This window comes from Seriola lalandi, unplaced genomic scaffold (assembly GCF_002814215.2).
Source record: "Seriola lalandi dorsalis isolate HSWRI2012SDOR001 ecotype SW California unplaced genomic scaffold, Sedor1 jcf7180002054672, whole genome shotgun sequence".
Lineage (NCBI taxonomy): Eukaryota > Metazoa > Chordata > Actinopteri > Carangiformes > Carangidae > Seriola > Seriola lalandi.
This window is the reverse complement of record NW_019525225.1, coordinates 994,794-1,014,626: the sequence shown is the minus strand read 5'-3', so window position 1 is coordinate 1,014,626 and position 19,833 is coordinate 994,794. Positions and strand designations below refer to the sequence as shown.

At 38.7% G+C, this 19,833-nt stretch overlaps 4 protein-coding genes and 1 long non-coding RNA gene across 8 annotated transcripts; all 5 read right to left on the bottom strand.

Moving 5' to 3' along the window:
- Positions 1-378: 378 nt before the first annotated feature.
- Positions 379-3,002, bottom strand: LOC111666227 (uncharacterized). Its single transcript, XM_087178054.1, has 3 exons — positions 2,869-3,002; positions 628-1,218; positions 379-513 (listed from the first exon to the last, which is right to left on the bottom strand). The coding sequence occupies exons 1-3, from the start codon at positions 2,928-2,930 to the stop codon at positions 399-401; spliced, it is 768 nt and encodes a 255-aa protein (XP_087034180.1). The 5' UTR covers positions 2,931-3,002; the 3' UTR covers positions 379-398.
- A 3,862-nt stretch (positions 3,003-6,864) lies between these two features.
- Positions 6,865-8,857, bottom strand: dynll2b (dynein, light chain, LC8-type 2b). The gene is made up of 3 exons (XM_023421375.2): positions 8,747-8,857; positions 7,788-7,937; positions 6,865-7,677 (listed from the first exon to the last, which is right to left on the bottom strand). The coding sequence occupies exons 2-3, from the start codon at positions 7,917-7,919 to the stop codon at positions 7,540-7,542; spliced, it is 270 nt and encodes an 89-aa protein (XP_023277143.1). The 5' UTR covers positions 7,920-7,937; positions 8,747-8,857; the 3' UTR covers positions 6,865-7,539.
- A 1,680-nt stretch (positions 8,858-10,537) lies between these two features.
- Positions 10,538-12,780, bottom strand: LOC111666156 (uncharacterized). 2 transcript variants are annotated; one of them, XR_015438169.1, is made up of 4 exons: positions 12,522-12,780; positions 12,062-12,346; positions 11,597-11,690; positions 10,538-11,064 (listed from the first exon to the last, which is right to left on the bottom strand). It is a non-coding gene; the product is annotated as an uncharacterized LOC111666156 (long non-coding RNA). The 2 variants fall into 2 exon arrangements; XR_015438168.1 differs by having other exon boundaries at positions 10,538-11,690.
- Positions 12,781-12,837: 57 nt separating this feature from the next.
- On the bottom strand, positions 12,838-14,606 carry LOC147818241 (serine/arginine-rich splicing factor 1B-like). Of its 2 annotated transcripts, XM_087178049.1 has the most exons (3): positions 14,227-14,606; positions 13,048-13,229; positions 12,838-12,962 (listed from the first exon to the last, which is right to left on the bottom strand). In XM_087178049.1, the coding sequence occupies exons 1-3, from the start codon at positions 14,418-14,420 to the stop codon at positions 12,931-12,933; spliced, it is 408 nt and encodes a 135-aa protein (XP_087034175.1). In that variant the 5' UTR covers positions 14,421-14,606; the 3' UTR covers positions 12,838-12,930. The 2 variants fall into 2 exon arrangements, 1 of the variants encoding a protein (XP_087034175.1); XR_015438167.1 differs by lacking the exon at positions 12,838-12,962 and having other exon boundaries at positions 13,109-13,263; positions 14,227-14,316.
- Positions 14,607-15,607: 1,001 nt separating this feature from the next.
- LOC111666131 (serine/arginine-rich splicing factor 1B) lies at positions 15,608-19,747 on the bottom strand. Of its 2 annotated transcripts, XR_002761565.2 has the most exons (5): positions 19,301-19,747; positions 18,037-18,266; positions 17,777-17,949; positions 16,572-17,329; positions 15,608-16,206 (listed from the first exon to the last, which is right to left on the bottom strand). XR_002761565.2 is itself a non-coding variant. In XM_023421358.2 (4 exons), exons 1-4 carry the CDS (start codon positions 19,492-19,494, stop codon positions 17,135-17,137), a joined length of 792 nt encoding a protein of 263 aa, XP_023277126.1. In that variant the 5' UTR covers positions 19,495-19,747; the 3' UTR covers positions 15,608-17,134. The 2 variants fall into 2 exon arrangements, 1 of the variants encoding a protein (XP_023277126.1); XM_023421358.2 differs by having other exon boundaries at positions 15,608-17,329.
- Between the last annotated feature and the right edge of the window lie 86 nt (positions 19,748-19,833).

Genomic DNA, 19,833 nt, shown 5'->3' with positions numbered 1-19,833 from the left:
TTTGTTCTCCCAATTCTCTGGATAAAATGCTTTATCTAGGATAGCTTTGTTTTCTTCAAATGTTTTCTGGCCTTGAATCAAGGATTCATAAATCTCCTGCCATGAATCTATCACTGACTGCAAAAGATCAGCTGAGTCCCTGATGGGCTGTGAAGCTTCACTTTCTGCATCTTTGGCTAGACTGACGCAGTTTTTAATGATGGAACAGACGTCAAAGACGAGAAGAAAAGCACGGGCAAGAGGGGAAGCAAAATTAAAGCTGCAATTATCAACATTTTTTTATATTAACCATGGGTTAGGTTACTATTTGGACTTCATTGCATTCATTGATGGATGCAGAACATCTCTTCTTTCAGTCCTACTGGTGCAAGACTACCAGCCTAAACTGCCTTAACTGCTTACCTGATTCGGAGTAGTTCATTGACATGATGAATCATCCTCTCCATGTTTTCCTTAGATAAATTCACATGTATACCAACAACAGGTTTTGTCTGGCAGAAGTTACCAACAGATCTGTGAATGATAGAGCAATCATTAATTTAGACAGCTATGGTATGGTGTCTTTTAAACATTTGTCATATTATTTCAATCAAAATGGAATGTGCTGTTCATGAAATGTCTATTTACCTTTTCTCTAACTCATCACAGATTATCTGGGTGGTCTTTATGTATCTTTCCAACTGATTCGACAGCACCACTGCATTCTGAAGTTTGGGAAGGCTGAAGACTCGTGAATCTCTTTTAAACTCAATGAGGAGAGGGCAGATTAGTCGTGCAGTAGCGATGATAACCTGAACATCAAGGCTGATACCTTTGGGTAGATGTAACACCTGGTTCTCCATGAACACATGAAGTGAGGTGACCACCAGCTTCTCCACTGCACCCAGGAAGTGGTTGAGCTCCTCCAGGCCTTTCCAAGTGTCACTCAACACAGCAACCAGCTCCTTCTCCAGCTCTGCACGCCTTTTGTCTGCATTCACCCCGGCCACCTTGCTCATCCCATATTCCAGAAGGGCCTTACCTTTCTTCTTTGACTGGTAAACATGTCTCAAGTTCAGGTCAAGTTTGTCAGCCCTATCTTTAATGTCTACCACTTTTTTTGATTCTGTCTTCCTCTTGTCCACCCATTCAGAGATCTTGTCACAGAATCCTCTCACAGAATTGATGTAGTTGAAGGTCTCTGTGATGTAGCGGCGCAAATCATCCTGTAGTTCCTTTCTGTAAGACAAAGCATCAACCATAAATAGCCCCACCTCTGCTTGTTGCCTCTGGGTCAATCTCTTGAGACGTCGACTTGTCTTTGATGTTGTTTATTTTGCTCAAGTCTTTCTTCCTATCTTTTATTAATTGAGAGAACCCTGCAAAGAATCTTCCCACTGCATCAATGTGCTTGACACTTTTTGAGGTGTACAAGCATAGAGCTTCCTGAAGTTCCTCTCTGTAATACAGAACAAACATTGAACTTCCCTTTGAAAAACACATTGATTCAGCTATTTTGTGAAACCTTGACCCTATTATAACCTATTTTCCCAACATTGTTTATCATACCAGTGGCATCCTGTCATTCTGCAAGATGATACTGCACCATGTAATTACAGTTTTTCACTATTGCAAAAACACAGTTCCTGAAACTAGGGCCCTGTTTGTCAGAGCTCCACACACACAAACTAAAACCATATACACAAAATACAAAACATCTTACATCTCTTGCAAAGGCAAGCACTACATCAAAAACTAAATAAACTCTTCTAAAAATGATACTTTGGCTAACAAACTTTACACACAAACACCAAATATATAGATCTTTCCACTGCCAACTGCACACGATTGTTCTAAATCTAAAACATTTTCCACATTTTTACTTTTCTAATGATATATGCTAAGTATAAAAACACTATTACTGCATGTTTTTGACATTTCTCATTTTGAGCATGCTGTAAATATGAACGCAAATGCAATCGGGAAACAAAGTTTCTTTATTCTCAATACTGAACTGAAGATGACATGAACACTGTGTGCAGTGTTTTGCAAAAATTTGAGGCCGAGAATGTGCGTATAGTTGTCCTGGGCTGACATTTTGCTCCTTGTGTGTCGAGTTTCAAAATCTGTGTATTATTTTTCATTTTAGTGTGTAAGCAATCGTAAAAAACTGTAATATAGGTGCTCACAAGTTATATTTTACACTGCATTCGTTTTACATTCATTACATTACATTTTACAATCATAAATTATGGTCATCATCTACGCTAAGTAAATTTAAAGACAAATTACTGCAACATTTTCAGAGGTTAAAAATATAATCACTTTTTGCATCAGCTATTTCCTGTCCTGAGAGTGGAGCCTCAATCACAGAATAGTGGAGAAACATTTTTATCTAAGCAAAATGTTCAAAACTTATTCAGCCTCCACAAAGAACTTTGTCACTTGTACAAGGAAGCATAAGATCTAAGCAGAACTAATAAAGAAGAGAAATGGAATCTAACAGGGAAAGGAACAGAGAAGACATTAACTTATAAATTTAATTATTATATAGTACTTTTTCTTTACCTGAATTTATCGTGTATATACCTTTTTAATTATGTTTAAATTAGAATTGCATGAAATTTTGCTGCATATTAATACTGCAAGGCCTATCTTGGTTGCAAGATTTTTTTTAAAGCCGAGGATTAGCAATATTTAATAAATATAAATTACTAATAATACAGCTTCTATTAATTCACATGAATTCTCTTTTTTGAATGAAAAAAATCCAAAAAGGCCCATCTAAAACCAAACATTTCCACCTTAGTTAATACATCTATTTTAGCCCCTGCAGGTCTTTTACTTCTTGCATTAAATTCAGCGGTGATTTAAAGATTCAAATGTTACCTTGAAGTCATCTGATTGTGTCCACTTGATGTGGTGTCATCATCTCCTTGTAGACTTGTCATTTTACTTGATGTATAGATAAAACAAACATCTGGGGTTTAGAGTAGAAAGATTTTTCTCATCCTTGTTTGATGGACTGAACATCCTCTGAGGGGACTTGGTGAGGAGGGCCTCACTATAATGCATACTGGTTTGGTTTCACTTTCCCTTCTCAAGATATTCAATCACATATTTTTTGTTGATATCTTTTCTCCAAAACTCATGAACAAGCAAATTACAGATGCAGATTTACATACTGGAGAATTACATATTACCTTTGCCATGACTAGAACATTAACAGCAGTATAATTATTTCTTGTAAATTCTTAATTAATTAATTAATTAATTAATTAAGAATTCATTAATTCTTGGAATATAAAGATTATTGATAATTATGGATTATGCAAGTTTTTCCTTTGTTTAACAAATGCAGTTGTAATGCTACTAAAGTGAGTTGTTTAAATACCATGGTTGTACCTGAGTTTACACAAAGTGAAAAGTGCAGTTCCTCTCTGAACTTTGTGAACTTCCTTTCCCCTCTTTTCTGACTGCTCATGCTCTGACCACAACAGGTCTATCACACAGCTGCTAAGTGCTATTTTCATCAGTCAGCGGTTAAAAGTGTTCAGGCTGCAACAAGTGAAACTGTCAAACTGCAGGATTTAGCTGTATTTATTTACTGTATGTACTTTACTTGTGTTTTTCATTAGTTGTGTCTCATTTCTTTTCCTCTATTTTTCTCTGCACTTTGAACAAAATGTTTGTGGTAAAACAGCTTTTTGAATGGAGCTGCATCAAGAGAGCCGAACTTCGGCCTTTTGTGGAATAGTTCAGCTCAACAGAGTGAAAGAGTTGCTGAAAAAGTTGATGGCAATATCAATACACCTGCAATAGCAGATAGTTCTTCCTCAATAGTTCATTTGTTGACTCTGATTTTCTACTGTCACACACACATAACAGAGTCACTCAGCTTGTGACACTTTTTTAAAACAGTTTTTATGGTATAGTATCTTTTCAACAAATCCTCCAACTTGAACAACCATATACAGTGGCTTGCAAAGGTATTCATACCACTTGAACTTTTCCACATTTTGTCACGTTACAACCACAAACATAAATGTATTTCACTGGGATTTTATGTGATAGACCAACACAAAGTGGCGCATAATTGTGAAGTGGAAGGAAAATGATACATGGTTTTCAAATTTTTTTACAAATAGAAAACGGAAAAGTGTGGCATGCAAAAGCATTCCGCCCCCCTTTGTCAATACTTTGTAGAAACACCTTTGTTACGTGTTTCGTGTGTGTAGGCCTTTTGTCTGATATGCTCATTCTTCCTTTTTTTGTAAATGCTATTTCGGGACAAAACTACACTTCACCAAAACGAAAAGAAGGACACTTATTTCCACACACTTGTATGCATTTGAATATATAACATGGCCTCATGAAGCCAAAACATACATGACACTTTTCATGGTAGTGTTTTGAATTGATCACATCAGTGTTTATTTGAGTCTCTGTAAGACATAAGCATATAATAGCTGCGTGTATTGTTTTGGTTGAAGGAATCAGTTTTGAGAAGCGAGAACATGGTTTTGATTGCTGTGTTTCATTTTCATTTTCAAGGTTTTGACAAAGTAGTTAACTCTTTTCAGTTTGTGTTTAGAGTTTTGAGAAATGGAGACAAAGTTTCTGGAAATGTGTTTAAACGTTTGGGAAAAACTATAAATTAAAGCTGCCGCACCAGACTAGGTGTTATATCAAACCCAAGATCCAGAACTCTGATATATCTTATCCAGGGAATGGTTCTTTTTTTGATAACATACAGCAACATTTCTTCTTTCTTTTTCCTGATAAAATCTTCCTTCTATCTGAGAAGAACAGCACGCTGATCCAGGGGTTTGCGCCGGTACCAGGCCTAAGGCACCAGTGTAAAGCTCCACACCAAATCTGACCAGAGCATTTTAGTCCGAATTTCACCATCTGCTGGGCTCGTTCAGCCCTGACTCACCATTGTCATTTGCATTACCGGTTAGTTTTACCAAGCTTAAGTAATAGGTTACAATACATTACCTGTTAGGAGCCTGAGAAAGAAGATGTGAAAATATATATTGATATCAAAACTTCAAATAAAGAATAAAAAGCATCAATTTTTGAGATTTTGAAATAACTGCCCTAACTTTTCTGCCCAGGTTCTGTTTATATTTACTTTTCCTATCTTGACATTACTGCCCTTATGTATTGTGATTTCACTGGCAGACACCCAACATAGGCTATGATTAGACCTATATTATGTTAGTAATACAAGTGGTATAAGGTAAATAATATAAGTGAAACAAAAGGTGAAGGGCAATATTTTACTGTACTGTCTCTCTCTCTCTTTCTCTCTCTCGCTCTCTCTCTCTCTCTACAGTGTGTCTTGCTCTGAATGAAGGTAAATAAGGTTACTAAGGTTTGTAATGAAAAGAAATCCAACATTCAAGTATTGATGGCCACATCCAAAGCAAACTCAAAGTAGAAAGACCGAGCTGGTGGTGGTAGCAACGCAGCAGACACACAGACGGTGTGAATACACACACATGCGAGCCTCAGCAGGTCAGTGACATCAAAGCAGTGTGTCAAGCATGGATAGGTCCCAAAATGATTTCTGTGTAGAAGGTCTGCTTAGGTTGAACCACTGATTTTTTTTGTTTTTCAGTGCATTTGCACAGTCTGACCAGCAGATTCCGCCAAACTGCTTAACAACTCATAATCTGAAACATGACAAATGAACCTCAACCTGACACTGTTTTAAGAGGTTTTGTATTGCAATTCAACAGCATATCGTATGTTTTTTAATGTAAAATCTTAATTTGGAAATTAACTAGTTTCACCAGCTGTCAGATAAATTTAGTTGAGTAAAAAGTTCAATATTACCCTCTGAAATGTAGTGGAAGTATAAAGTATAGCAGAAATGGGATTAAGTACATACTTTAAAATTGTATTTATAAAGAATATCTGTGACTTTCTGCCACTGAATTTGTATTATTTCTATTACCATTTAAAATTTAGAAAACCAAGCTCATGTTTTTGCCCTCGGAAGTATTTCCCTTGTTTGGTGGTTCTAGCGCTTCCTTTCAAGCTTAACACCCAAATGTCAGGCTCACTACTGCCCCCTGCAGTGTGACCCGGAAACATAAACACCCAAATCCCAGTTATTATTTTCATCTTCTCCCTAAAAAAACAGATGGAAAAACTTTTACATTACATATATATATATATATATCATAATGCTAAAATTCATTATTACAAGAAAGAGTCAAATTATTAAAGCACTTTTTTTTTTAAATGTGTCAAAAGATTGAGTTATTTTTAACATATTTATGTAATATTACTTTTAGTTTTCTGTTGTTGCATAAAGGCAGAGGGTTGGGCATTATAAGCTAGCTATGGCATTGGCCCCTGCTGTATACTTAGAATAAACATAAAATAAATTATTGATGCTTGAACATAAGTGCTATGTTAATATTGCAGCCGGTCATGGTGGAACATTTATATATAGCTAGGTAGTTTAATAGTGCATCACATACTATAATTTAATCACGTTTTTGTATAAAATTCATCTAATTTTTAATTGTGGCTGCCAGGTACATGTAGTAGTAAAGAACACAAAAAGTCCTTTAAAAATGTAGACACAAAATAAACTGTATACTGTAGTACTGTTAATGTTACTACTTCCCTCTGATGGATTACAGCAGATGCCCCCAGCCTGTTTCCCCAAATGCAGACTAATGCAATAACAAAAGAAAGAAAAGAAATTGTAACTTGTTTGTAGCCTCAGGGAACAAAAAGTATGTAACTTACTTCACATTATAATTAGAATATACAGGAGGTAATATACTGTGTCCAGCCCAATAAGAAGTGAAGACATTTGTACATGGAAGTAAATTCAAGGAACATGTACACACACACACACTGCACATTTTGAAACAATTTACTGTCTCAAAGTTGTTTTGAACTCAACATGTTGAAAATATCACAATACCAAAGTGCCAATAAAATTAAATTTCAGAGATAATACAGCAGTGACATTGTTAATATTCACACTCACAGCAGAAGTGAAAACAGGAATGTTCCAAGCATGTACAAAACCTTAAATCTGTTAGTATGGAATATTCTTTATTAAGTTAGAGCAACAGTCTTGGCATTTTTAAATTCGATCTCAGTTAACACTGAAAATTAAAGGCATTTCAACAAAAATTCTGTTGCTCATTTTAATTTCTTGAAAAATAAGTTATTATACAACATTCATGAAATAATGTACAAGGTCTGTGCATCAATGCACAACAGAAATAATATCCAGAAATTATGATTTCTAGTGAGTCTGACAGATGTGGAAATGCTGACTGACAGCTGGCATAATAAGTAGTGTTACATTGGCATTTTCTATGAACAGCACATCACCAGCCCAGGCATGACTAAAGCACCATCCAACGATGGTGGTAGTGTTGTATGTGGCAAACAGTAACAGACTAAAGCAAGCAGGAAACCAGGAGGTAGGCATGTCTGCAGAAAGGTGATAGCACATGTACAGCGTGGCACAGAAATATAAGGGCGGCATTAAAAGTAGTTTTCGGAGGAAATCTTTGGATTTCAGCCCGACTTGAACAGTAGAATGGCCACTTGGCCCAGGTAGAAGTAGATGAAATGCTTCGTCTCGTGCGTCACATAGCTGCCAAAGTTCCTCCCAACAATGCAATGCCATGTGGGATTGTACTTCTTGTCAAACTCCTGCAGGAAAGATAATATTTAGCACAGCATAGATAAGAGGCCATTAAAAAACACGTGCCAATAAAAGTTAGATGTTTGTGGAAATCATTTAATATTAAAATCAAACATACCTTTTTGACGTAGGCGGCGATATCCTTCTCAATGTTGTACTTTTCCATAGCTTGCATGGCACAGTCCACTGCGTCCTGCTGCATTTCATCTGACATGTCAGCATTCTTTATCACTGCCTTCTTGTCAGACATGATGGCTTTTTGTTTTAACTGAACAGGAGACAAAATAAATCATAATATTCAGTTACATTTCCCCCCCCAAATAGTTCTTACAAGTTTCAGATAGTGAGACTGTCCATGGCGTCAACATTTGCTTACAGAAAGACTCTCAACTACAGCTGGGGCCTATTTATTTGCATCTTGATTTGATGATTTACATGATTTACAACTGAGCGCTAAGTGAGACTTGCACCTTGTCCTATCCAGTTAACTGGATTGGAAGCCCCATGAAGCAGGATCACCAAATTATCTGGATAATTTTGAGGAAAAACCTTGACCACCCCATCACCCCACCCCACCCCACCTCACCTCAGCTCACCCCCAGATGTACCCAGACAGCTGTTCTGGAATATACTTGCTGCATTTAGACAACTCACTAATGTGGATGTGTGAGAAAGACAATGTAGCCTGTCTGAATGTATCACAATAAGCAGTGAAAGAAGGGTGCTGACATGACACATAATACTGCAACATTACTGAAATGGATGCACCTGCATTGTGCAACTGACAGCATTATAACTTTGGTTAACTATTTCTTCACATATTCAACAAGTTGCTCCTTATATGATTTAAAACTTCAGTAATCAGAAATCACTAACTCGAGTTGTGAGGTTTGCAAACAATGCAAAGAAAGTGGAAGGAGCATTCACACAGATTCTCAGGACAAATACAAGAGGCTCAGGCGAGATTAGCATGCAAGCACCAGAAGCCTCGGTATTCACCCTCACTTGCTGACAGTGCACAGGTTGCATCGACAACATACAGCGAGTCACACTAGCAGACATGCAGTTCAGTCTTACCGTCTCTCTGCGAAGTTATAACGTTCAAATGTGTGCGTTACGGGTAGCTGTATAGCTTTTCCTTCATTTATGCACGGGAAGTGTGCGTCTCTGCCCCGCCCACCACATCACCTCCTCTATCTGATTGGCTGGAGTGAAGGCTCCACCCTGCTGACGGCGTTTTCTACTTGCGCACAGTGCCTGCATCTTATTTCAACCCAGAATGCACCATTTTCACTACCCCCCCCCACACACACACACACACACACACACACCACCACACCACACCACACCACACCACTACCACCACCCCTCCACCTCAGTGGGCGTGATTGATCCAGGTGATTGGGTTGATCGATAGTATTGATCAGCATCACTTGCAAAACATTAAACGCTAGATTGGACACAAACAGAGGAGGCAAGGCACATCTCAAATATGCAGGAGTGTAAAGAGTATTGATCCCATGCTGGTTGGAAAACAGAGAGTATCACGATCACGATAAAAAATGTTAAAATGAAAAAGATTATATCTCATAAAGGGTTTTCAGCGATTTTTCCACATTGGAAGCCAAGAGCTACTTCATTAACCATTTTAGAAAAGGGCATTCTAGTCCACAACAAATCATGTTCAGACAGTTATACAGCTCACAGTTGTCCTAAATGACCTTATACTGAAACATTTCTCTACATCCTTCAATGCAGCATGATGACATAATGGACTTTTAGCTCTGACTTCCTGTGGGCTTTGACCAGCAAGATAACTGGGATAAACCTGAGGGGGAAATATCTCTGTATTGCTGAGACTGGTTTATAACCCGAGGTTACAGAAGTCTTCTTCTTCAGATTACTTCTGGGATCAATTTGGCTGCTCTTTTTAAAGTCCCCCTCTGTTCAAAAATGGGGTATGCTTATTGTTGGTTAAATATTTGAGCTTCTCTGTGCAGAATGATGTACATGCAGAGGTTGAAGCTGAAAGGGTTGTTTTTTTTTTGACTCATCTGCTGAAGGGAGAAAGTTTCTCTGTGCTCACCTTAAATCTGAGTTTAAAATGTGTATGATCAGCACTTGGTGCAATCATGGTCCAGTCTGAGTGGAGTTTACAGTGAAGAAGGTGCCATTGTGTGTCTAGTAGGGAAACCATTGAAATTAAAAACATTTGCATATTCATAGATCCTGGATGTTTCAACGAGACAGGAGGCGTATATTTATTTTTAAAAGGATAATTGAACTTTTTTGTGGAAAAAAACATATGAAACATTTAATACATGTCTTATGTTGTCTTTTTCTTTAAGTGATTACCTGGGGATCGAGGATTGAGTATACAGCCATGGTTTAGTGAAAAAATAAGCATCAGTTAAAAAAAAAAAAGAAAAAAAAAAGTGTTACTGTTGTTATTGTTTCCTGTGTTGGATGGTCTTCTTATTAATGCGAGCAACAGTACTTCTCTGGGTGTTAGTATTCTTGATGGGAGATAAAAAATATTTCCTTTTACAAAACTAATTACCCTGCCACTACAGAAGTGGCATCCTGCTTTCCATTAACATTTGTGTCCCTTCATGTACAGATGCACACAACAGCCACTGACAACCAGTTCTCAGTATAAATTAATTGGTATAAATGAAATTAACGAAGCCTTAAACACCCTTCAGTCTAGTCTAGTCACATAATGCAAGTCTAAAGCTATTTTATCTTTTCAGCTTGTCAGTAGTTTTGTGTTTCCTTCAGTTCACCAAAATCTTTTCAATGGGCAGTGAATATTTAGAATTTTCCGTCTACTATATACTACTATAAAAAAAGAGAGACATAGTAATATGAAACTATAAACTCAGCTTTTATTGAAGAGAAAAACACAAGATAGTGAAGATTATACCTAGCAAAATTAAAAGTAATCTTCTACAGCAGAAGACTCATTTAAGGGAAAACATATTAAGGTAACATTCCCCTACACACCCCTTCCCTCTTCCCTCCCTTTTCCCTCCCTCCTCCACTGTTAATGGTTGCCCACTATTTACTATTCTCCTTACGTGCATGGATCCATCCTGCACCTCCCAGCCCTCCTCCTGGATTTGATCCAAGCTTTGCTCCACTTAATAAAAAAATGTTTTTTATCAAAAAACACTCATCACTCATCAAGATGTCATCAGTGATTGTGTCTCTGAGGCCCCACATGAAAAAAAAATATGGTCACGTGGACAGAGCCAGGGGTCGGGATCCTCTCCCAGTAAAATGCTCCCATGCTCCTGCTCCATGTATCCATCCTGAAGCCTAATCCTAATCCTGATCTGATCCTGAATCCTGATCCGGCTCCGGAATGGAGAGACAATGAGCCCAGTCCAAACCTTCAGAATACCAGCAGAACCAAAGAGAAGGAGGCAAGTTAGAATCACACCTTCACAAATGATTTGAAAATGTCAATAAATACACTTATGAGGAAGTTTACATTGAGGAAAACAAGGGACGTCGTATATGATAAATCCAAAAAAATACTTACTTTACATACTAACAAATGAGCAAAAGCAGAAACAACAGTGACTACTGGATCTCTAAACACACTGTAGTGTTTGGTATATGAAGATGATATACAATTAAGTGATACTGTCTTGACCCAACCCAGGAAAGACTGCAGGACCACTGTGAGGAAACACTGGACTTTAAGGGCTACTGACAGAAGGCAAGTAACTTTGCTGGTACTCATAACATAACGGGAGCATGCACAACTACAGCAACTATAGCATAACAAAACAAAACTTGTAATAGAAACATTTGGTAATGGTACTCAGCTATTTTCAAGCATATATTCAGGGTTAAAAAAATGAAATAAGCCTTATTTTATGCAGATTTCAGAGTTGTGAGAGGCCACAGCCATCATACCATTGGCGCCATATTTGATTCCTCCTCCTGTTTATCTTAATATAAACTGTGTTTCCTTTTCCTCTGTTTCCATCCTATCCTGCTCCTCTGAACTCTACAGAGAAACACACGAGAGGGTCAAATGCAAGACTTAGAAAAATATTTAACTATACCACCTGCAAAATAACAACTACAACATAAGACATACAATGATGTATTCCCCTAAAAGGTACCCTTCCTCACACAAAGCACACAAAAGGGGGAGACAATGTTAGCAGAAAGAGGGATTTTGATCATTTTGGGGTGAAAAGGAAACACTGGGAAAATCGAAAAGGAGAATATAAATATAAGAGAGAGGGCAATGTACACAGACCAGGGTATTAACTGGTCAAACAAGAATCTGCCAAAATGTGAAATGAAATAAAAATCACAGCAGAAAACTGGGGAAACAGGAACATACAACAAGAGAAACAGCAAACAACTAACATATCAAATGGTCCATGGAGACTGTCAAGGATGTGTTCTGTGAAGTTTGTCTTCTCCGCTCATAGATGCATTGCTGGCTGGTGGTTTGATTAAGGTCATGTGTGCCTTAAGTGCGAGAGCGTGAGCGGGAATGCCGGGGTGAATAACGTGGAGTCCCTCTGCTGTGACGCGGGGAGAAGCTGCGTGAGCCAATGTTGCTCCTGTTTCGACTGCGGCTACGAGAGCGGGAACAACCCGTAGCTGGGGCTGCGAGGACCGTCCATCTCTCTCCCCGTCCGTCTCTCCCTGAAGACACAAACAAGTCTGCAGGAATGGGAAAAGAGCTGCTTACTCATAGTTATTATGGTTAAAAACAACATAAAAAAGGTTTTCCCTCTCACAAAGTGTCTCCACAAGTGCCTCACTCTTATAAAGTGTCTCCACATACAAATGATACATGACAGGCAGAGTAAGCACTCACCAGTGTTGAGCTTCATCAGAGCATCAGAGATAAGCTTTATCAATCCAGAACCTTGCAGTGGCAGGAATAACAGGTTTACACTGTATAATGACAAAGCAACAACATTGAGCATGAATATAAACTGACCTTTGCTGTCCAGTTGTCTTCACCCTAATGCCCATTTTCCCCACTTAACCTGCTCTATGTTCACTTCAAGACTTACCTTAAACAAACAGTTTCAATGCCAAAATCTAATCCTAGAGCGATTCCTTACTGTAACCCTAACCTACTTCATGAGAGCGAAACTTGGTGTTATCCAATTTACGGACAGCGTCGGTCATGTCTCCTTTGCGTACAAACTCCACTACGCCGGTGCCATCACAGTACACATCAGCATAACATACATCACCTGCCTCTCGCATGTGATCCTTCAGGTCCTGCCAGCTTCCACTGGGGGAAGACCTGACAGGAAGAAAGGAAGGCGATAAGAATCTCAACAGTTCCTCCATGCAAGGTAACAAGATAATGTTAGGGCTATATCACCAACCTGAGACAATAACTCTGTACTCGGAGCGCCGTGACGGAGGACCGTATCTTCCTCTTGTGGTTCCTAAAGCTCCACCACCACCATCACCACCACCACCTCGTCCACTTCGAGGGAACTCAATACGCAGACGGTAGCCATCATAGTCGTAACCATCACGTCCATAAACCGCATCTTCTGCATCCCTGAAGGGTGACAGTGAGAGTCACTCACTTTTCCCTAAATGATAGAGTGTAGAAGATGAGTTACATATCAGTATTTAGTTTTACCACATTTCCTACCACTGTTGGGATTTTTGGGTACACTACATGGTTCATAAATGTTACACTACAAGCTTGAATATTCATTAAATGGCATAGAGGAAATAGCACATGTGTTTTAGTCACACATGATCCATTCTGTGTTGAAGCATTCAAACCCATTCAGTAACAGTATCTCTGTCCATGGTGCTGAAAAAGTCAAACAGTCTCTCTTCAATCAGATTCATTTAAAACAAACATACAGTTTCTTAACTTTTACACTGTAACATTATGTATTGGTGGGCCTGTTATTAAAGTCCCTCAAAGGTATTTTTGACATTTATTTACTGACATGCCACCACATCTGCTGACACTAGTATATACTGTAGGTTATAAACTATTATCGGCCGATATACTTATTGGTCGAACCAACCAGCAACCGACCAACACACTCTTAACAACCACCTAGCAGGAGACTTGCAACTGCCCAGAACAATATAAACCCCATATAAAAATCACTCTACACACCAAACCACCTCATGACAAACACCTGGAACAGCACAGCAACTGCCTCACAACAACCTTAACAAACCACAGAACACCCAGATTTCTGACATGTCGATTCATCTAAAAGGGCATTGATACAAGTGCTACAATAACTAGTAAATTAGAAGAAGAGTGTTTCTCCAATCTCCACAGTGTCAAAGAACTGCAGTGTTTATGAACAAAGGTTTGAAGTGGCACAATTGGCATGTTTCAGATTAAGATTCAGATTAAGTAAACTGCAACTTTACAACTCTGACGATTCAATCCAGGTAACAGATCTAAAACTATTACCTGGATAAATAGAAGGTTTCAAGTTTTAAAGGTGTGTGATAGTGCTGAGAACAGCTTTAGCTCTGAAATAAGGGAAATGTGGTTCAAATGTGGCACCGCAGTTTACCTCGGGTCCTCGAAATCCACGAAAGCAAATGGCGGTCCTCCTCTCCGGTTTTTCAGATCAATATCTCGAATGATTCCGTATTTATAGAAGACGTCCTCCACGTTTTTGTTGCGGATATCAGGGGGGAGGTTTCCCACGTATATATGACAGTCGTAACTTCCTGCGGGTCCGCGAATGACACCTCCGACGGACATGTTTAACAGTGGCTCAACAAAGTTGATAGCTACCGAACTGTTCAGGCTACCAATTGTTTGACCTCCAACAAGAAATTGTAGAAATATATATTTATGGCTGTTGTCGCTTAACTAATTACAAGCATAATGTTTACGGGAACGTTGGTGGAGGCCCTTCATAACAGTCCAGTCGGTATCCCTGCGGTGGGCGAGCTCTATTAACCAATAGCAGAAATCATAGCCATGTCGTCATTATGTACTGCTGTAGCGACATAAAATTTAAATCTAAATCTATTTTATATACTTTTTGCACATTTGATATTACCTGATGTCTGAAATTTGTATTGTACAATGTTCAATAATTAAATAATAATTAGATATAAAAACTTATATTGTATATTATTATAGATATACATTTATAAATCTGTTGAAATGCCATTTTGAATTGGCTAGCTACAGAAATCAGGATCTTTGATTTCTGAAAACGGAATACACATTAAAAGCCACAAATATAAGGAAAAACATGATACACTTTTGACTTTTAACAGTAGAAGAAAAATCACTCCACATGGAAGATTTGTGTGGAACTGATTTTTCAGATGCAAATACTCAGAGGTTATCCCCAACAAATGGAGAAGTATGATTCAAAATTGTTCATAATATATATCCCACAAACTACACTTCAAGATTTGGAGATACCATCAGCAGACCTGTTTGTAAAGAGAAAATAAAACATGTATTTTAAGAATGCCCATTCACAAAAAGAATCTGGATAAACATATAGGAATATTCTACCAATATCCAAACTTAGTTATCTTGGAAGTCATATAATTTCAATATAACCAAAACAAGAAACAAAAATAAAAGCTATTAATTTTATTAGGTAAATTTCATATTCAAAGCCCACATTTTCTAAATCTATTGTACTATTTACTATTGAGCCTGTTTAATTTATTAATAAAACCACACATATCTTGTCCGCTTCAGGAGTTATGAGATTTAATATAAAAAGCCTGTTTACTTTCATTCTTTTTTTTTCTTACTTTTATCATCAATGTCAATATTAGTACATTTACTAAAATACTGTACTGTAATACTGTAAGCAAAATTTTGGAGTAATTTAACTTTGAATGTTTCTATATGTTTTGCATGTTTTGGTGCACAACCCTTTGCGGTATTAAAATTACTGAGCAAGAAGAACACAGACATTTTCTAATGTTATTGAAAGTTTTATTAAAAGAGAATAAAGCTTTGAGATACTGAAGATTATACTTAAGAAAATCAGAAATCATTCTCCTCTGGAAAAGACTCACTTAAGAGAAAAAAGATACAAACCACATTAAGGTCACATTCCCTTGTCGCTTCCCAGTCCTCCCTCTTCCCTCCCTCCTCCACTGTTAATGGTTGCCCACTATTTACCACTCTCCTTACGTGTGTGGATCCATCCTGCACCTCCCAGCCCTCCTCCTGGTTGTGATCCAAGCTTTGCTCTTCTCATTTATAATAATAAAAAAAAAATATATGAAAAATAAATTGCTCGTCACGTTGCCGCCAGTAACTGTCTCTGAGGTCCAACAGAAATTGGAAAAATTAATTTGGATTATTTGAAAGCCAATTTAGTTTGAAACTTTCACTACAATGTCTCTGGTTTGATGGGGTTATGTGGACAGGGCCAGGGGTCGGGATCCTCTCCCAGTAAAATGCTCCCATGCTCCATGTATCCATCCTGAAGCCTAATCCTAATCCTGATCTGATCCTGAATCCTGATCCGGCTCCGGAATGGGGAGACAATGAGCCCAGTCCAAACCTTCAGAATACCAGCAGAACCAAAGAGAAGGAGGCAAGTTAGAATCACACCTTCACAAATGACTTGAAAATGTCAATAAATGCATCTACGAGGAAGTTTACGTTCAGATAAACAAGGGACTCCGTCTATGATCAATCCAAAAAAAAAAAAAAACTAAGATTTACTTTGAATAATACAAAAAGAGCACAAGCAAAAAACACGAGCTTTGGGCCTCGAAATACAAAATGTTGTACAGAACTTGTTAGTACTGCAAAACAATCCATAACACTCTATTGTCAAGTATATGGGGGAAAAAAAAAAAAAAAAAAAAAGCCGAACAGGCTTATAATGCAGATTTCACAGTTGACAAGGCACAGCCATCGTACCATTGGTGCCATATTTGACTCCTCCTCCTCCTGTTTATCCTAATATGAACTGTTTCCTCTGTTTCCATCCTATCCTGTTCCTCTGAACTCTACAGAGAGACACACAAGAAGGTCAAAGGACAGCAGTATATGCTTAGAAGAAGCAAAATCTTTACAAACGAAACAAAACAAAGCACACGAGGACAATCAGAAGAAAAAGAATAGAAAAGAGAAAAAGATGGTTAGCAGAAACGCAATGTTTGTGAAAATGGAAAAGGGGAAGCACGGCAGATCAAGAGTGAAACGGGGCCATGTACACAGACCAGACATCTGGTTTGTGTACATCTGGTCTGCAGAACTGAGAAATACAAAGAAAACTGCAAAAAAAAAAAAAAAACTGCAAAAAAAAAAACTGCAAAAAAAAAAAAGGGGGTGGAAAGGGAACACACAATATGACAGTACAAACAGGTAACACAGGAGATGATCCATGGTCAGTGTACAGGATTGGATTTGATAAGTGATGTGAAAATTTCCTCTTCAGCTCTTAGGTGCACCATTGCTTTAGTTAAGGTGAGATGCAAGATCTAGGTGCGAGAGCGGGAGCGGGAGCGGGATCGCCGGGGAGAGTAACGTGGAGACCCTCTGCTGCGTCGAGGAGAGTAGCTGCGAGACCCGCTCTTGCTCCGGCTTCGACTGCGGCTACGAGAGCGAGAGCGAGAACGACCATAGCTGGGGCTGCGAGGTCCGTCCGTCTTCACACGAATGTAGGCCGTCTCTCCCTGAACACACAAAAAAAATGAGCAGGAATGGGAGTGCCAACCACGACTAAGCATTCGTTTATGTAATGACTAAGTTGCAACATGAGACTCAGGTAGACAGAAGGAAATACATGTGGTCACAAACAGCAAAATGAATGTCTTTGGGGACATTTACTCAAAACTACACTGCCATGTTTAACGTGCTCATATGCTGCTGCAGAAGTAACCCAGAGCCCTAATTCAGATTTTCGAATATCTGTTTCTGTGTTTGCTGTTTGGTGACGTCAGATAAAAATCATCTAGTCACTGAAATTTAGGCTTAAAATGCCACTGTCACTGTCATGATCACTCAATGAATGACATGCATAGCCAGAATGACACAAAGAAACAATAACAATATCAATTCTTCAATTGAGAAAATGTTTACTAAAATTTCAATTTAGCCTGAGGCTTCAAGCCTTTACCTACCTCATGAGAGCGAAACTTGGTGTTGTCCAGTTTACGGACAGCGTAGGTCATGTCTTCCTTGCGCACAAACTCCACTACTCCGGTGCCATCACGGTACACATCAGCATAACATACATCACCTGCCTCTCGCATGTGATCCTTCAGGTCCTGCCAGCTTCCACTGGGGGGAAGACCTGACAGGAAAAGGTGGCATAAGACTTCAGTCTTATCTACATTTTGGGAAAAGTATAAAAACAAGCTAAGAGGAAGAAAACACGCACCTGACACAACAACCCTGTACTCAGAGCGTCGGGACGGGGGACCATACCTTCCCCTCGGGGGTCCCATTGCTCCACTACCACCACCACCACCTCCACCTCCTCCACCACCACCTCCTCCGCCTCCTCCTCCTCCTCCTCCTCCTCCCCTTCCACTTCTTGGAAACTCAACACGCAGTCGGTATCCATCGTAGTCATAACCATCACGGCCGTAAACAGCATCCTCAGCATCCCTGTGGAATCCAACAGTTAATAATCATCTAACTTCAATCAGGTAAATAAACACACACTGTTTAAGTCAAGGAAGCCAGATATCATTGAAGCCCACTGGTTTGTGGTTGTTGCAACATGTTATCTTACAATTGCAGTGATAAAACCTGGGAGAAAAATGCATGCATTTGTGAGTGGGAAAACATGTTTAATAATGTGATTGTTCTGAATAATTAATTATACTGGTTTATTTATGAAGAAAGGAGTGGAGCTGTTAAACAGAAAAGTGAGAGTGTTTGATATGATCAATATGTGCACAGGCTCATAATGGCATGAAGAATACAAAAATGCATCAAATGGCAGCTATTCGCAACTGGAAGGCATTTCAAGCATGGCAGTGAAGAATGTTGGCAATTTTAAGCTTGAAACACATCGCGATCCAAAGTAGCTGCCAGTCCATGCCTTTGTGCCTATGTTTAGCATATTAAATTTGCTCAATTTTATTACTAAGAAACCATCTTGGAAGCCCTTTTCATCATTCTATTGTATATTCAAAGATTTAGCAATTAAACTATTGTGTTTTCATGTATTTTATAAGACTAATCCTATTTAAGGTCTTGATTGACTATGAAATTTGTAGTGAGTTAGTTGTTTTAATACAATAGTCTTTGTGTGCGAAAAGGGTGTTTAATCATCTATCACTCATTCTTTGGCACCAGAATAAAAAAACTTGTTGTGTGTTATAATTTCCCACTAAAATACAGCTAGTGGATTCAGTGAGTGTACAGTGCGACATAAAAGTAAACTTGGAATATCCACAATAGTACAGTAATGTTATAATGGATGCAACTAATGGTTAATCTGTGTTATTTACCTCATTACTTACAGTGAAACAGTGTAAACAGTAAAAAATCAGCAAAATCGGATTTACTGCAGGTTACCAGATAAACTGTGTCTATGAGTGTGGTTGTGTGGATGTATCTTTTGTAAACAGCTTTGGGTGAAAAAAACTACAGGGGGAGATAACGTTGAAACGTGGTGGAGCAATGCAGCTCACCTCGGGTCCTCGAACTGCACAAAGGCAAACGGCGGTCCTCCTCTCCGGTTCTTCAGATCAATATCACGAATGGAGCCATATTTGTAAAACAAGTCTTCAACGTCCTTTGAGCGGATGTCTGGTGGGAGATTTCCCACGTATATACGACAGTCGTTAGTCCCAGCGGGTCCACGAACAACACCTCCTCCGGACATGCTAACACAAAGCTCAGTAACGTTAACCGCGAAGGAAGTTAGCAACCTGACTAGGAGATCTCCTCCTGACGAATAAACGATAAAATGACGCTTAGGTAGTCAGCCGAACATAAAAATTACACGTCAACTATTTAGTTATAGTCACGTCTTAATGGAAACTGAAATCCTTCCAGGTAGATGTCGAAACAATCAGATGAACAACAAGCTAGAAGTTGTAAGCTGCGGCTCAAGGAATTCGAAAACGGCTTCTTCTTCGGCGCTGTGACTGAGTGCATCAACTTGCTTTAACGGTGCGCACACTGCCACCTGCTGGAGAATCAGGTTACATCCTACAGGGAT

Excerpts from the sequence above, each read along its gene's own strand:
- LOC111666227 (XM_087178054.1), bottom strand. The coding sequence starts at position 2,930 with ATGACAAGTCTACAAGGAGATGATGACACCACATCAAGTGGACACAAT. Across the intron at positions 1,219-2,868 it reads CACAATCAGATGACTTCAAG|AAAGGAACTACAGGATGATT; the intron begins GTAACATTTGAA and ends TTTGTCTTACAG. Across the intron at positions 514-627 it reads TGTGATGAGTTAGAGAAAAG|ATCTGTTGGTAACTTCTGCC; the intron begins GTAAATAGACAT and ends TATCATTCACAG.
- dynll2b (XM_023421375.2), bottom strand. The coding sequence starts at position 7,919 with ATGTCTGACAAGAAGGCAGTGATAAAGAATGCTGACATGTCAGATGAA. Across the intron at positions 7,678-7,787 it reads TCGCCGCCTACGTCAAAAAG|GAGTTTGACAAGAAGTACAA; the intron begins GTATGTTTGATT and ends TCTTTCCTGCAG.
- LOC147818241 (XM_087178049.1), bottom strand. The coding sequence starts at position 14,420 with ATGTCCGTCGGAGGTGTCATTCGCGGACCCGCAGGAAGTTACGACTGT. Across the intron at positions 13,230-14,226 it reads GTGGATTTCGAGGACCCGAG|GGATGCAGAAGATGCGGTTT; the intron begins GTAAACTGCGGT and ends GTCACCCTTCAG. Across the intron at positions 12,963-13,047 it reads GTACAGAGTTATTGTCTCAG|GTCTTCCCCCAGTGGAAGCT; the intron begins GTTGGTGATATA and ends TCTTCCTGTCAG.
- LOC111666131 (XM_023421358.2), bottom strand. The coding sequence starts at position 19,494 with ATGTCCGGAGGAGGTGTTGTTCGTGGACCCGCTGGGACTAACGACTGT. Across the intron at positions 18,267-19,300 it reads GTGCAGTTCGAGGACCCGAG|GGATGCTGAGGATGCTGTTT; the intron begins GTGAGCTGCATT and ends TGGATTCCACAG. Across the intron at positions 17,330-17,776 it reads CCAAGTTTCGCTCTCATGAG|GGAGAGACGGCCTACATTCG; the intron begins GTAGGTAAAGGC and ends TTGTGTGTTCAG.